The sequence below is a fragment of the Falco biarmicus genome, chromosome 11 (assembly GCF_023638135.1).
Source record: "Falco biarmicus isolate bFalBia1 chromosome 11, bFalBia1.pri, whole genome shotgun sequence".
Classification (NCBI taxonomy): domain Eukaryota; kingdom Metazoa; phylum Chordata; class Aves; order Falconiformes; family Falconidae; genus Falco; species Falco biarmicus.
Window position 1 is genome coordinate 21432906 of NC_079298.1, and position 17750 is coordinate 21450655.

General features: G+C 36.9%; 1 protein-coding gene across 5 annotated transcripts in view; it reads right to left on the reverse strand.

Annotated features, from left to right (window-relative positions):
• Positions 1 to 3590: 3590 nt before the first annotated feature.
• The window catches only part of EVI5 (ecotropic viral integration site 5), an 82945-nt gene continuing 68785 nt past the window's right edge, over positions 3591 to 17750 (reverse strand). For 4 of the 5 annotated variants that reach the window (XM_056355214.1, XM_056355215.1, XM_056355220.1 and 1 more), the window contains one exon: positions 3591 to 4876. In XM_056355214.1, coding sequence (XP_056211189.1) covers positions 4571 to 4876 — 306 coding nt within the window. In that variant the 3' untranslated portion in view covers positions 3591 to 4570. The remainder of the gene's footprint in view (positions 4877 to 17750) is intronic. The other variant, XM_056355219.1, reaches the window with a different exon arrangement.

Below are 17750 nucleotides of genomic sequence, written 5' to 3' on the forward strand. Positions count from 1 at the left end.
GTGATTTAGATAGCATTTTTTTTTTTTTTTTGGATCGCTGGGGACACCAAAGTAACTTCTGCTGCTGCCAGAACAGATTAGAAAAGTAATGATCACTGTGAGCATGGACTGGGGAGGGAAAATGATAGTAGGCTGTGGTGTTAAAGGCTGGGATAGAAAGAGCATTTCAGCTTTGGGAAGGAATGGACCCAGAACTTACCTCCATTATGAACAGAAAAAAGTGGGATCAATGCATTACAGAATGTAGACTATGCAAAATGGTCTCTGGAATTTTGGTTCTCATAGTGGAACATAGAAATTTCAGTCACACAACAGTATACAATTCTATGAGTATGCCACATTGCTTTTGTTTTTTGTAATTGTGAAATAAGTTATTAATTCCTGGAAAGGGAGTGTGTTAAGCTGTTGCATCTTGGATCCAGCAGTTGTGTCAGTGTCCATGTATGCACAGACATGCATATGTTAGCATGTTTTCTCCACTCTGAAGCTGAAACTTAATGCTATATAGAGGTTACGTTGAAAGTCAATTTACCATGTGCTTTTCATTCCATCGTTCAGAATCTCTGGTTCTATGGGCTACTGTATAAATGTATTTCACTGATATATCTTATGTCTTGAGCTAGTTCATAAAACAAACAAACCAACCCCTCAGAGAATTAAAAAAAAATGTTGGTACAATTATACTGATAAAAGTATTTCACACAACAAAAATTAAGTTAATTAAATTCAGAAATTCATTAGTTGGTACCTAGCTTTCCTCTTCCCTCTCAATACACATAGGGTCAGTAGCTGGTGCATAATTAAACATAACACTGTAGTTTTCACTTAGCTTGTACTAACCTCTATTTTATAAGTTGATTTTTTTGTTTAAATCTTCAGGACAAGCCTAATGGCTTTCCTAGGGGATTTTCATTATCCTCTACCTTCCCGCAAAATGAGTTACATTATTTGGAGCCTCTACAGGTAAGGGAATTAGCACATTCAGTCTAAAATGTGGGTATTTTTGTGCTAACCTATCTTTAGGTCATTCTAGCTTAAAACATGAATGTTGTATGAGCATCAAGTTTCACTAAGTCACTAGCATAGTCTCTGATATAGAACAGTGATTACATTAAAAACCCCAGAGAAACATGCAATTCCTTCTGTGTTGCAGTTTCACAAAAGGGCTGAGTACCAATTAAGTTCAATAGTACAAGATTTACAAAGTGGTTTTGCTAAATTTATGCAAACCCCTGTGTGGATACCTCTTTAAATAACTTTCATAGCAATTTATTTTAGTTAAAATAATACAGGAAATTGCACATACAGTTGAAAATTGAATGTAGTAGAAAAACTACTATGTGAATGTGTCTGAAGACGAGGCCCGCATTTTGCCAAAATCATGACCAACACCAATAAATAGCTGTTCGGCTGTGAGTGTAATACATGCTGTGTAACTTTACAGATGTACTTTGTCCCAGCTAGTCATGTTCCTAATTTTTTACAAATGTCACAGACTTCTAATATAGGAAATAAAATTACTTAAGTAAGAAAAGGTCCAATCATAAAGGCTATTAGGACCCAAAATATTTACTCCCTTGGCCTGGAGAAATAAAAAAAATGTAAAAATTCAGGCTTCTTTAGCTACTGTATACATTTGATTATCAGACTGAGAAAGCAGAACCATTTTCACTAACAAACACAAACACAATTTACATGGAAACTCTGTATGTCGTAGGACATCCCCCTTCCCTACTTCACCTGTCTTCTCAGCTGCCATGCTTGCATATTCAAGAATCTTAAAGGCTGTATGTTTACGTGCTTTTTTTATCTTATGCTTTTAGCATTCACATTGAGCTCTTACAGCCTGCATGTAAGAGGAAATCTAAGACAACGGCAATGTTTGTTAGGTCATGCGAGCAAGGGGTCATGGTGTGTAGTGTAATTAGTGTGCTTTATTGACATGTTAGTAAAAATATTATCTATGCTGTTGATGATTTGACATAATTCTGATGCATATTCAAATTATAATACACACTGGCAAAGAGATTAGTGTCATTTTTTGGCAGAATGGTTGCAGAAAAAGCAGGACGATTCTGACCAGCCTCTCCTGGGCAGTCTTCCTAGGGTATTCTGTAACTAAAGCTTCTGAAACTGCAGCATGTCCAGGGATTCACCTTCATCACTAGAAGAGATGCAGTTAGTTAGATAAGGACTTTTGCTTTTCCCTTGATATTTTTATTTATGCTGTTTTTTCCAGTATCAGTATTCATTCTACTAGTACATTCTACTAGTATACTTTAAAACCACAAAAGTTCAGGAAATAACCCTTGCCAACTAATCTCATTTGCTATCACTTGAACAAGTAAGGCAGTTATTGCAAAATCATAACACTTCACTATTCAAACAGATAGGATTTTTATGGCTCTCCAACTGAATCGTGCTTCTGCCACTTACTACAGAACATTACCTTTAAGAGAAACTTGCAGCTGGTATTGATGACAGGCAACAAGACATTTGTCACCTATCCTCTTGGGCAACAATTATCCAGGTGCAAACATAACTTACCAGATGCTCACTGGAAGGAAAAAAAGGCAATCGTTACTTGCTAGTGAACAAAAGTGCCCCCTATTTGGTTTTACATACATGAAATTTCCAACAGGGATCAGAATCAGTGATTCGAATCAGTGATTCACTTCAGAGATGGTGATTTCCACAAGCTATGCTGGGTACTACATATTCACTGATGGGATGTGGGGAAATTTTGCAGAAATACTGAAGCAAGTTAGGAACTGCAGAAATCAGCAACTGAGTTTGTTACCCACCTGCTTTAAGACTTAAATTAGATTGCACCTGGGCAGATAATACTGTCCAGAGGCCCAGAACATGCTTCTTCCACGCAGCCTTCTCTATCATTCTTTGAACATTTTTCTCCTCAGTTGTGCTGTCTCCTTCTGAGGACACATCAAAATAAAAACAAAGGAAATGCCTAACAGGACTAGCAGATGCGTTCAGCAGTATGCTTCTACACTTCTGCAATTTTAACAATTACCCTGCTTCTTGGGAGTAGCAAGATGGTTAACAGTGTGCGGACTATCATCAGTACTAGCTTATGCATGGCTTTTTTTAATTAACAGAACAGTTGCAAACATTGCTAGAAAAGAAGACTTAAGGACTGTTTAATTACACAAGAAGGCAGTAATCACTGCTACTAATATTCTTGACCAGAATGTGCCTGAGGACAAATGAGTGTTCATATGACAATAATAGAATATCTTGTTCTGTTCAAGAAGCTAGGGCCACTAGTGGATCTTAATTTTCAGGAGAGGGTGAAAGCAGAATGCTCAGCTCAGCTCTTGCTGCTTTGGTGAATCACAGCCATTTGGTGACAGGACCAACAGCTTATTTTCTAGATATCTCTGCAATATAAAACTGTAAGAAGACTGAACTTACATATTTTTACTGCACTGACCATGCCTTTATTAGAACTAACTGTTAAGACATGAATAATTTTTCACCTTATTTGAACTACCACTCTAATCTAGATCCAGCAAGTAACTGTGCAGTAACCAAGGGCTGTAGCTTAGAAGTGACTAAACAGGAAATGCTGCAACCTTGTTAAATCATGAAAAATTTATTTTCATTACATATACATGAAGGTAAAAGATTTCAGTCAATAGTGTTTTGAACAAGCATTTCCAACATGAACCTGTTAGTGTAGCTAGGCTGAAACTTAATGTAAAGCTAGTGTTTTCCCTTTATTTAGTAATTCATTTCTAGTGTGTATATACAGAATTCATTTTCCTGTTAGAATACCAGAGACAGTAATATTGCAACATTTACATTCCTCATATAAAATGGTGTAATGTACATTTTCAGCTTGCTGTAGATATATAAATATGTACAAAATAAACATTATTGTAATTAATATATTCAGACAAAGTATTTAGCAACATCAAAAGCAGATGCACATAGATTTAAGTGAAAATGGTGAAAAACATCTTTATGACATTAGTGACCATTATTTGCATATATAAAGTAGTACAGATAAAGGCTCCTCTTTTCAAGCCTTCTGTGGGCATCCAGTAACTTTAGTAAAAACAAACATAATTGAGAAGCGTAAGATAATTATATATATATATATATCATGTGTGTCATGATCAGATGGTTTACTAGGGTCCATCTTGATCACAAATGGATAACAACATAAAACATACACATTTGTTCAGAGCACAGAATATTGCACAAGAGCAAGTTCTTTTGAGGAAAATAATTCCTGTGTTTGTGAACAGCAAAAATGGTTCTTATGCATTAAAGAAATTATATACTTGCAGTTTCTAAACCAAGGAACATTCAGTAATACTGTCAGAACTGTCATCCATCAACTTCTTCCCAGCCTGTTTTATGGCAATGGTGTATCATTAGCAAGATTTGGCAAAGAGAGAAGGCAGATAGACAGTATGTATACATATTTATCACAAGCCAGACCAGATCCAATAGTTACCTAAACCAACCACTGGATAGTTTCCGTTATCTGACAATTTCACCCTTAAAGAAATATGAGTGTCTTCAATGCTAGTCACAGTGATAATCACACAGTAGTAGAGTAAGATTCCATTCTCCTCTGCTTGGAAACCAACTTGCCTGAACTTCCAGTCTGAAGGGCACTTTCTTCAGTATCACTGTCACTGCTGTCTACAACTGTGTGATCCAACGCCATCTGACCAGTCCTCCTGTGTAGATGAAAGCTCACCCCACTCTCCTGTATGGAGTTAGTTATAAAATCTTCATCAGAAGAATGAAATGATTCATCATCTCCTGTGAAATGGTTGACAATGTGAATCCCATCAAAAGTGGGTTGGTCTGAGAAGTCTCTCTGGCCTTTTAGACATTTGATCTGTTACAAAAAGCAGAAGGTAACAGTTAATCAGAGCTGAAGAGTCCAGCTGTAAAAAACCACCACATTTCCAAGACACATCTCATTGCACTCTTACTGGATTAAATTACATGCTAGATCTAGAAGTAACATATTTAATGATCACTTTGAAACTCAGCTGTAATCAGAACAAAGTGACTTCTCAGTTCTGGCTGCTCAGAGACCTTGAAAGAATGTCTTAAATAGTACCTGGAATTTTCCAAAATTCTCCTTCCACCCCCAGAGTATTTCAGTTTTAAGACTTAATAATCAAGGTACCTAGAATCACTAATGACAGACTACTCTAGGCTTATTTACTGCATCTTTAATATCCCCACAAGGTTTCTAGAGTGGCCCATTTGTTTTGACAGCACTTTTGGCTTTCACATCTTACTTTCACATGTCCATTCTTTCCTTTACCCCCTAACTTTCCACTTGAGAAAAGCCCTCCCACAATCCCAAAGAGCAGGGTCCCAAATGAATATCACCAGCTTCACACAGCCACAGAAAAAACCCCCAGATAATATGCTTACTTCTATCTACACTGCAAGATCAAGTGTCTTTTCATTACCTAGTTCAGACCCAGTAAGATTTCAGATCAAGAAGTACGAGAGAAACTTCTCTTTGTACGGCACAAATAGATTGTAGTTTCAATTTTAAGAAGTCATCAAACAAGACAGAAATGATTGTCAGGCCATGGACAGGTACAGAAATATTTTAATTCAAAATTCACTATGAAGTGATAAACTATTACAACCATGCATTCCAGTTATTCAAAAGTAAAATCTAAAGCTCTGAAGTTTGGCAAGTCCCCTGTTAAATTAGTGAAAATTAATTGCAACTCATGGAAGACATTTCTGAGGTTATTTTATCTGGAATTTCACTTTTGCTAGCTTTTTAGTAGCAACTACGTCAGGGTCAGTTTCACAGTCCATGAGTATTAAGATAAAAAATCCTAAAGATGCAGGAAAACATTAAAAATGCATTACAGAAGCTTCCTAATGTCACTCTGAAAGCTTAAAAAGGAAGATGTAACGATTGCTATTTTGTAAGCAACTTTTCACAGTAACAGAGACCTGGAAAACAGAAAGAAGTAGTCATCTGAGGAGCTTCTTTACACAAATGTATTTGACATTTCAGAAATCTGAAGCAGTATTCACTTTGATAAATAAAGAGGGCATGTAGGTCCTTGCTACTGACAGCACCAAAAGATTTTACCTATCCATTTGGGGAAAAAGGAATCTCTGTACTTACCATGGGCTTGTGCAAAAGATAAGAATAAAAAAGGGGTTGAAAAAAGATCACAAGAGTCAAAATCATGCTAGAAGTCATTAAATCAGATGTTAATAGTATGTGAAGGCTCCACCTTTTAAAGCATATTGAAACATCCCTTTTAGGAATACGGGTACATGCTGCAGATCTAAACCTTCACTGTAACTACACATACTAATACTAGTTTTTTGCACTTTCTTCACATGTACACAGGCTGTAGTTGTTTCATAAGGAACTTGCATGTAAAGGCAAGCAAAACAAAAAGTTCCACACTTGCACAGCATAATTCATGTTACAAGCAAAATCAGCTCATTCCAAATACTAGATACTGGAGAGTAACATGTATCTGGACTATATTTTTACTAGCTTATATACTTAAGATACAGAAAGCCTGATACAGAGATTCTTGTGTTATTTAGAAACAGAAAGCCTGACACAGAGATTCTTTTGTTATTTAGAAATATTATCCCTAAAAAAATCCTGCAATATGATCAGATTAGCTGCCACATGAAGTTTCCAAAACAGCTATCAATTTTAGTCACTAAGAAAACAGAAAAACAAAACCCAACAATTTCTCTCCACCCTCACCACAGAAAAAAAGCTCTGCTGCACAAGTGACTACAAATTTCCTATTAGAGTAAGAAATTACATGCTTTCAGGTCTGCACAGTTAACCCATTGGTTCACCTGAAATTATGAAGCCAATACTCAATGTTAGTTGTTTTGAACATTCAGAAAGCCAAGCCGATGACCTCAACTGTTTTCCTGAAGACTTCAACACATGACACCTTTAGACAAATGTATTTAGGTAACATGACAAAACCATGGCTTCATGGTTTTAGGCAGTAGCCTTTCCAAACACCAAATGAGAGTCTTTGGAAAATGCTGTTGGTGGGAAAAAAAAATAATCATTAATATACACAGCCTTTGCCAATTCCTAAAGTGAGTCTGGGAAAACAGTGTGTTGTTATGTTTTGTATTTCTAATGAAAGGATGCACAATCTGTGACCTTCCAGAAATGCTTCTTTTGACCTGCAGCTTTACATTTGCCTGCCCTTTTTCTCAAGTACTCCTCACATCCAAGGGGAACCAGACTGCTAGGAAGAAAAATGAACGTAGCGTAGAGAATATATGCAGCAAGTCTATTCATTATCATACAATTTCATTACTTCTCTGTCTGCATGAAAAAGCCAGAAGCACAGACAAACACTATGGCATCAAATTTGTTTGTATTATGGGGATCAACAAGCTGGATAGCAACACTGCTGGAGAGGACACAGGGGTCCTGACACACTGGAGGTTAAGCATAAATCGGCAGTGTCCCTGAGCAGCGACGAAGGCTAACACCATACTAGGCTGCATTGACAAAGGCATAGCCAGTACACCACGGGAACCTATTCTTATCTGGCATGTGTTAGACTGCATCTGTCCTGTTCTGCACTTGCTGTCTCACTCCTTCCTCAGTACAAGATACTAGTGAGTAGATTCAGTGGAGAGGCACCAAGACAGTTAAGGGGCAGGAGCTTATGTCTTAAGATAACAGAGAACTGGATCTTTACTGAAATGTGTGGTGGGAGAAGAGACGTTGATCATAACACAAAACACAAGGTTGTGTTTGAATATGAAGGGAAAATAATTGCTACAAGGCCAGTTAAGAACTAGAACAGGTTGTTCAGCGACTGTGGACTCTTCCCTCCACAGCAGGTTTCAACAGCCAACAGGCAAAGCCCTACAGAACCTGCTATGAATTTAGTGTTGATCCTGTTTTGAGCAGGCAGTTGGACTAAAGGCCTCCCAGTGTCCCTTCCAACCTGAAAGACAGATTACAATGCAGTGAGATGTGCAAAATGCATGGGCAGCAGGATGCATATTACTGTTCTTTTGGCAGCCATTTTGAGTTTGAGAAATTGAAATACTTTGTACCTGCTAAAATTACTGTTCCTCTTAATGTAAATGCTGTCATTTGAATCCAAATGCCTTTCCACTCAACGTTGGCACATTAAATTATCACAAAACCTAGTCTTCCAACAGGATGTTAATTTTATTTTACTATTAGGAATCTGTTATGTTAATCTTGCAAATACTTGTTTTTCAACTGAAGGTAGAATCTGATTTGCATCTTATTTTAAACATGAACCTTGATAAAAGTAACTAATCTTCAAGAAGTTAAAAGTATCCAACTGAATAGGTTGTGAACAGCTGTGCATTATTTTCAGTTTTGCGTAGTTTCAGAGTTGAAGGTACTTCAGAGGAACCTCAATCTAATATTTGTTCAGAAGCATTTCTGAGGGAGCCCGATTATCTGCATTTTCTGTTGCATCAGAAAAGCTTTGTAAGGCTTCTCAAGGCATTTGGAACAACTTATAGACAGCATGTGCTCCAATGCAATTAGTACCAGTGGCTAACGCCAACTTAAGGCTCTAAAATAGAGGTTTCTCAAAAGGAAAAGTTTTTTATTCTCACATAACTTTACAGTCTAGCAAGCAAGGCTCTGCACTTCTGACAGAAAAAGCAATATCTTTTTTCAAGATGGGAAGGCAAGAAGTGTCCTACTGGTTCAGGGCAGTTCTACCTCCAACAGTGACAACAGGACTTTCATGTTGTTTTGTTTTTAAAGGAACACATACAAATATGACCATTTTTTTGCAATCAATTCCCTTCATATTCCCAAGCCCCCACTCACTTGTCCAGCAACTGCTGTGGCAGATATCACAGTACATCTCTTCCTGGCTGCTTCAGCACACATTTATAGACCAGCTGTCCATCGCTAAGGATTCTTTTATTTGCTGTCTACCTCCACAACTTCCTGTGGTAGTTCCAGAAATTCCTTTATTTGGTTTAAACTAACCTCCTACTTGTTTCAGGATTTTCCCCCAAATTCTAGTAATGCAGGAACAAGCAATAAAAAGCAGTTCTGCCATTGTGATTCTGAAACTTACATTGTAACGTCTCCCCCAGCCTTCTCTCTAAAACAGAAGTGTCCCAACACTTTTTAGCCTCTTAGGAACAAGCAGTGCTCATGACCACCGATCATTTTAGCCCTTTAACTTCCCTACAGACTTTCTTTAAACTCTACACCCATCTTTAGGCGTAGAGACCAGCCCTGCACTAAGGTTTTCCAGTGACAATACAAACTTCTTTGTTCTGTTTTTAATATACTTCCTATTGATGCTGAACCTTGTTTCATCTGTTTTGGCTGCTGCTGCACACTAAGCCAATGGTGCCACAGGACTCACAGTGACAACTCAAACATATCTTTCCTGATTTGTAACTACCAGTTCTGTGTCTGCCATCAGGTAGGTGTGGCTTAGATTTTGCAGCTGATGCACTACCTTATTCACGTTGAAGCTCATCTCTCACCTTTTTAAGAGAGGCTTCTTGAGATTCTTGCCATCAGTGTTTTATTTGAACACGGAAAAAGAGCTTAAAGTAGGAAGTAAAGCATTATGCCAAACCCTGCTCCCCACCCCCACTCGCTGTTCTACTCTATCCTTATCATTCCACCTGAAAGAAAAAGAACAGCCTTTTTTCTTGCAGCCATATTAAGCATGAACTACACTCAGGGTCTGTCACTTTTTTTTTTCTTTTTACTAAGAGATAATATTGGTTAAAGCCTTTCAGTTTTGTGTCTGGCCCTCCTTCATGTGAAGGGAGCTTGACCTCTGCCACCTCAACAAGTGACATTCAAATGAACCACGGCTCTTTCTTACTGCTTCAGTTTTGCAAGAATCTGAGGACATCTCGGGAAAAAAAAACTAGGTCTCGTAAACCCCCATGTTTTGCTTTTAATAGTCAAATCCAGGTCGTACTGTCTAGATGACTGCAGCTTCAACCCAGTTTGCACTACAGCACATTCACATGATCTTTAGGACATTACAACAGGTTAATAATATTATGCGCCCAAAATGTATGTCATTGTTATCCTTTCAGAAGCCGGCTGAGTCAGGACACAGTATCTTAATAGTAAAGTTTGCATTCATACACCTTCTTATGCCTAAAGAATTCAGCATTTTAAAGACAAACTGTACATCCTACTGGTCAACATATTAAAAGACATTAATTGTATCGTAACTCTTTAACAGGTAAGAGTGTATTTTCACAAATTTAAGAGAGCTAAAAAAGGCTAACAATTAGATCCTTGAACCTCAGAATAAACTTTCTTACCTGACGCAGACTGCCTCATCAAGCCAAGCATGAAGGAGAGACAGTAAAGAGAAATTTAGAAGTTTTAGTACAATTCAGAAGTTTTTTCACGTTAAATCAGAGAATCATAGAATAGTTTGAAGGGTGCTAGTCAGTTGCAAGCAATTTATAATTCTAAGCCCCTTTCTTTTTAAAATGAGAACATAGGTCAAATCTTCAAATGGGACTTCGTGAAAGAGCTACTTAAGCTCTGGGAGACATTTTTATGTTGTAACCTGTGAGGTTTTTTTTAAAGCTAGGAATTCAGTGGTGGAAAGAAGTAAAATTAAAACGTTACCTTCTGCTTCCTTTAAAAGGCTTCAGTAACTACTTCCTGAGATTTACTCAATTCTGAAGTAGTAAAGAAAGTTTTAACAAAGCTTGCTGATAAATATCCCATCTACTCACAAAAGGATAAGTAATACACAAGTGAGATCAAAATATGATAAAAATATGACTACTGCTTTGGGTGAATGAAATTGGTTTTGGCAGAAGGCAGTATGTTACACTTCTATTTAAAGAATAAAGATTCTGAATTCTCAGTGCTTTTACTTATAGCAAGAGGTATCTAAAAATCAGAGTTCCCTCTTTGGATGTCTCTACCTTAGTAACAGTAGGAAGTCTTAGTAAGATTTCCTGCTTAAAAACCAAACATTATTCAAAAGAAAACTAGAGTGTTGCTGAAAGTATGATCTAACCATGTTTAGCTGAAGAGAAAGAAGTCATAAGCGTTTTCAAATACCTGTCCTATAATTCAAAAGAACATTATCAACCAGGAAACATGAAAAAGAGACTTATTAGTCAAAATCTAATTGCAAGCTAATTAAAAATGTCAGGTTTGATCTATTAAATTATAATAATATTTAACATTAATAAAACCAATTTAATTGGAGTTCTTAAAAATTCCTGAGACTCAGGGTCCACAGCATCTATTGGGATCCCTTATCATACTTAGAAGTTGACTGCTACTTACTGCTGACCCTCTCGCATTGTGATGAGATCACTTCAGTTAAGGCACACACTAGTACACTATCACTTCTTTAGAAAAGCTCCCAGTAACTCCTTTTGGAAAAAAGCTTGTGTCAGAAAATGAAGTAGTCACAGCATCTCAGACTGAATTAGTAGAAAATATGTTGTCATTTGGGAGACAAATATCAGCCCAGACATATATTATGCCCAGTAGGTACTACAATGCAGAAGCATTTCTGCACATGCACACAAAAAAAGAATGAACAGCATTAGGGTTGCAGGCCTTTTCATGCTACTTTTTCACTTCCATGAACACAAGCAACTCCTTAGATATCTTAAGCTCTCTGAAGCTCATTTTAAAATCTATCGTTGTACTTCCACAATGAGCCACATTCATACTGAAACAACTGCGACATGAACACTGCACAAATGGAGACATCATGAGCTAAACAACTAGTTGCAGAAACCAACATTTGCAATCCATCATCTAAAACAATTCTTAGCAAGTTTAATGGCTGTACAGCTAAAATGCTGATGGGGTTTCCAAAGCTCCCCAACAGAATCAGCTTCCTTATATGAAAGGAACTGCTAGGCATGCATTGTGACAGAACTGTATCAGAGCACTTTACTGAAAGCCAATGCTTATTGATTTTTGAAAAGTCTGAGATTAAAAAAACCCTAAACTTTAATATGATTTACTATATCCTGCAATAAAGAAAGTTTGATGCAAAAATAAATCAACTTTAAAGACTTTCTTCATTTTCCTCAAGCATGAAACAATTTTTACCCAAACGTGGATCATATGCAAAAGACAGAGGACAGTCTTTTGACAGCTTCCTGACAACTTGTATAGCTACCAAGATTACGTATAAAGAAAGATTATGTGTAAAATAAGTCAACAACATATATTGCATATAATATGGCAATCATTCTTTGTTGAGATATGGTAACACATTCTCTAACAAATTTAAAAATAAATTTGAAAAAGGCATGTTAAATTAGAAATGTTATCATTGCAACTGTATTAGGACAGAGCTCAAAGTTGTGGCTTTTATTTCAGTGTCAGTGAATTTCCTGTTTCACTTAAGTGTTTTTTTTTCTAAAGCCATAGCTATAAATGCAGCCATAACTAGGAATATTAACTTGTAAATAAAAGCCATGAGCAATGCCAGACAATGGTCATTCTTGAAACTACTGATGATTCTAGAAGCCCAAACCAACCAGACCGAACAGATACTGAATCCAGGAATCCCCATTTACTCTGCTTGCTTCTGTTACCTGATCACTGTTGTCCCTCCTAAAGAAGGGGCCCTAATAACATGGACTCACTGAAAGGTAACAGCTGAGAGGGACCGTATGGGCTTCTTTTCCCTGAAATCCATATGAAAAGCTGCAGAGATGGCCACACCTACATCTCTTATTGAAACCATTTTTGATTCTCCAATGGCATGCAGGAATATGTTAAAAAAAAATATATGCAAGGGGGAGACAATGAACCACATTTTCTTCTCACTGTGAGGCAGACACGAAGAGATCTGCAACAATCAGAGATATCCCTACTACAGAAATTCAGGAAATGGGTTACATCCTAATTTATTGTGTTCACACAGTTGGGGTTTTTTTCTAGTTTAAAATATTAAGATTAAAACACTTCCAGAACAACTCTGAGTCTTCTCAGATTTCCTAAATATGTTTTGCTTCAGCCTAAGATTGACTAAATAATTTTGAAATTGATAAAATAGACAGTTATATTCTCAACTAGAAGCGTTTCTATGTTATTCCATTACTGCCCCTTTTCTCCAGGATTTATTTTTGTGTCAAAATTCAAAAAACACCAACAAATTAGCTAGATCTTGTTGAAATCAAGTTGTTCAACACATTCTAATGGGTCGCTGAAGAGTCATGGACATAAGGAAGAAAGCAAATACATTTAAACATGCATTTAAGAAACTCTGGAGAACTATTTCAGGGGAGTTTTATGACCACACCAACACGAACAAAAATACTTTTTCCCCCTTGTAGTTCACTTACATATTCACAAATATTAAAGTTAGCCTGCATGTTCGAGGTGGGAGTTTGACATAAATCTGGGGTTTAGCAGATTGGAATTACCATTACACAGCTTTACGATTTGTCTTAGCTTTTACCTTCCCCCTACTCACAAGTTATGTTTGTAAGGCAGTAGTCAAGATTCTAATTGTTAAGCAAAATCAAGCAAACAAAAATTGCTGTTTGAAAAGAAAAAAACAGTGCATTAGGTACTGTGACTTAAGCAAGCAGGAAATGTCTTGATCATGCTTACAAAAAACATACGGTGAGAGCATTTCAAAATCTGTTTGCAAAATTGCTTCCTTTGCTTAGCAGTTAATAAATCACTATTAAACATTTATCATGGAGGCTTATATATTCTATTTTAAGACATAATTTTGTCTTTGATATCCTTTAGATGTGGAAATCAATCTCCTCGTCTAAAAGTTTTCACCCACCAGAAGTTTCAGTCAGATAAACAAAATGCCAATTTTTAGGGAGCCTAGCAATGGCCTTTGAAATGAAGTTGGTAGCCAGTCCCTGCAGGATTCCTGTAGGAAGAGCCAAGCTGCACTCCAGCATACTCAAGACAGTCTGAGATCCACCTTAGCACATCTGGCCATGTATTTAGAACTGAGTTTAGCATAACTAAAATGGGAAACCTGCACAATCAACAACAAACCTTGTAAGAATTAATGATTCTAGAATAGTGCAAGTTTAGTGGTTTCTATAAAATAGTATTTCTAAATACTAAATAAAATAGTTTCCTAAAGAAAATTAACTCTGCTTTGTATGGATGAGTTCAGAGCTGTATTTGCTTCCTGCTAGCCTTACCTCATCTGCCCCTCAGACAATTTTATAATACTCATACCAAGATAAAAATCAGCTGACAAATTCTTAAGAGGACTTGGCAGAGTATTTGGCTCCTTATTTTTGAAGTGTAATAAAATGAATCTTGGAGAAAAGGTCATTTGATTTGTTAGAGGTTTTAGGACAAGCAGAAAGAAGCTTTACTTTCAGTATAGCAAAAGGGTTCAAAGAAGGCTGATTTGCAGCATAACTTAATGGTAGGACGACTGCATCTGTCCATATAGCGTTATCTCCAGGGTCTCACATGCATCTGAACTTCTTGATCTGCACTATCTTGAAACAGTACAACTGTTTCTGAAGTTCATAAACTGAATTTGATCTAATAGAGTTGCAGTATGGTCTATCCACTTGTTACAGCAATTGCAGCAAAGCACCTTGAAACTGGCAACAACAGAAGCTGATCAGAAGTCAGAACAAGTATTAAACTCCAGGTTTGATAAGCCTGTTGTGGGCTCAAACCAGAACAGCAGTGAATGACAATATTATACTTACAGACCTAGGCTGCTTTTTCAGTTGCACAAGTATGGATGCTATTCTTAAAAGATAAAAACCCAAGAAGTCTCTGGACTGAGATTATTGTTTTTTTCGTGTCCTCTATAGTGGGATGAAAATCAACAGTCATGAGGTACTACATTAGACAAATCTGCCCCAATCGTCATTAACTCTTTGGAATCCAAGATCATGTACATGATTAACTACTAAATTCTCCTGTTTAAGGAAACAATTACCTTCGTTTTTGAAACTTGTACTTTTAAAAGGATAAGCCAGAGTAACCCAGAGTAACAAACTGGTATGCAACCTGAAACATCTATCTCAAATGAACTTTGCTGACTGTATCACTAGAGAGAGTTCAAACCATTGCAGTGTGTCATGAGTAAAAAGCAAAAGAGCAGAAAGAAATTTCCAAGACTGACTAATTTCAGGCTTTTGGGTTTTTTAATAGCACTTAAATATTTGGCTTCTTTTAAATTGCCAGCTTCTGTAAGTCACATTCAGTCTCTCAGTAACACAAAATGCTTTACAAATCCCTATAGATGTCAGGAAGTTTAAATAAAATCTATGAAATAGTTTTAATGCATCAAAAGAAACCTCATCTCTAGCTGTCCTGCTATTTATTTCATATCGCTCTGAAGGTACTCTTACATTTCCTGAATTCATTTTTTATAAAAAGTGTTTTTTCAATATCATCAGTTAAAAAGCACTTGAGCCAAAAGAAAATGTGTGTTGTATATCAGTTTTACCATAGACGAGTCTGCTGTCTTGTAAACGTGACAAAGATTAAAACTAGCCACAAGTGTTCAGACCAGAAAGCTTCCAGTGAATCAGAACAGGAAACCAATAAAGCGATCAATGGGAGGTCATGACTTTTTGATCACTGCACTACATGGTTAAAGAATTTGGTTTTGATCTAGTGCCATGTAATAAAATTAAACTTTGAAGTTCTGTATCAAATATGCAACTGAAATAGCAACAGTGCTAAAAAAGTGCCCAGCTTTTAAACTTTTTCAAAAGAAAACAGTCTTTGGTAACTGTATGTCAGATTTTATCTGTTGAGGGATTTTTTCTAAGATCTGACAAGTTTGTTGTAGTGAGACCATATGCAATTCCAAAAAAAGTTCTAAGCTGACTTAGCCCTGGGAAGTTTCTATAAATAGCTAGTTGGTAGGTGGAAGGAAAGTTCCCAGAAACTCTTCCTACAAGAAGTTCTAATGAAAGTGTTTATTTGGAGTGAGGACTTGGCAACAAAAATATTGTAAAACAGCAGCATGATCACACTGAATGTACTGCAATTATTATATTCAAAGAACTACCTAAATCTCAATGCACCTTCTCCCTAGAGTAAGAAATCTATAAATACAAAAGTTACTGAAACCTCAAGCATTAACTAGAATGTACTGGCTGATACAGAGACTGAAAACGTAACCATTTTGGGCAACAGTTACAGGAAATGATCACTTTGCACTTTTACTCTGTCCTTTTAAAGCAGGAGTTAAACTCAGCATTTTTAAATGGACTAAGTAACATTTATTTTTGCCTTCGATTGCAGAAATTACTTCCATCTGTGCTGGCTGCCATTCTGAGAGTGGTAAAATTTTAGGAGGGATTTCCACCACATTTCCACTGTTTGCCCCACTTCACATAAATTTGCAGACATATTACAAGCTAATACATAGCATTCCTCTCCTTTGTTTCTCACATAGATGGCACCTGTGTATGGTTGCCAACACAATTTTTTTCCCAAGAAACAGCTACTCAGATAAAGTCAAACCAGTAGAATTTCAATCTCGCCACTTTCCAATCCCCAAAACCCAATTTATAGGCAGAAACACGGGAGAGACCCTACAACAGCTCCAATTAGTACAGCAGATAGGTCATGCAGCTTCAGCACTCAAAAGAGCAGTGTTATTGCCATGATAATGAAATAACTTTATGATCAGTTTACTTGTTTTGCCAAACCAGACAAACTCTAAACAGGGATTTAGTATAGTTAAGTATAGCTAGCTATATTATTCTCTAATGCTGCAATCAAGAATTAGTATATAGCTCAGTAAGACAGATCTGGAACTTTGACACAGTAGGATACAGTCAGACAAAAAGAAGCGGGAAGGGGAAATGTTTCTAAAGAGAACAGTCACCGATTTTCATTTATTTTATCACTGAATCTAAACTGTCAGTAGTGACAATGGAACAGTTACAATTCATAGGTAAAAACTGTTGTCCTCAAAGCGAACAATGTCATACCTATGCTGTTTGAGGAAGGACTACATCACTGTCCTGGTTACACTGTTACATTTAGGGGTTTCCTTCATTCTCATGAGAGATGGAAGATACTTTGGTGGTGGTGGTGTTACTGGGGGGAAGGGAGAGGAATCAACCTCACCTGATGCAAAGAGGAAGATTGAGCTTGTGGCCAAAGATTTATGGAATGGAGTGCCATTATTATGGAATCAATCCTACATTTTTTGGCAAGTGTAACATGTCTGTGTTAATTACATCATGAACATGCATTCAAAATTAATTGAATTAAACAACCAATGTTCATAAAATATACAGGGATTCCATTGTGCAGTAACAGTTCTGCCTGTTGAACGCTTTGTTAAGCCAGACAGTTTCTAAAGCTAGTTGTTTTATTGAGGGCAGGGTAACTAAACTGGAGAAAGTTATTGGAGCATTAAGACTCTCAATCTGTTCAGTCTCACACTTCTGCAGCAATCTTGGTATTATCAAGCCAGTATAACATCTCTGACTCTCAGGGACAAGCTGAATTAAAGGAATAAAGCAATTCATTTTTCAAAAGCATACAGTATATATTTAACTATCCTGTGTAGACAAAGCTGTTGCATTAGATTGGGTGTTTGCAAACCACATGACCTCACAAACGCTATCTTATCACATCACAGGTTCCTCAGACTGACCACAACCACTTAAATCAGACTCTGCCAGCACAGAGGCTCTGTAACTTTGACACGTACTAGTAAAGCAACTACATTTTTAGCTGTCCAGCAGCTTTGCAAAAACTTTACTTGTGGGGAGGG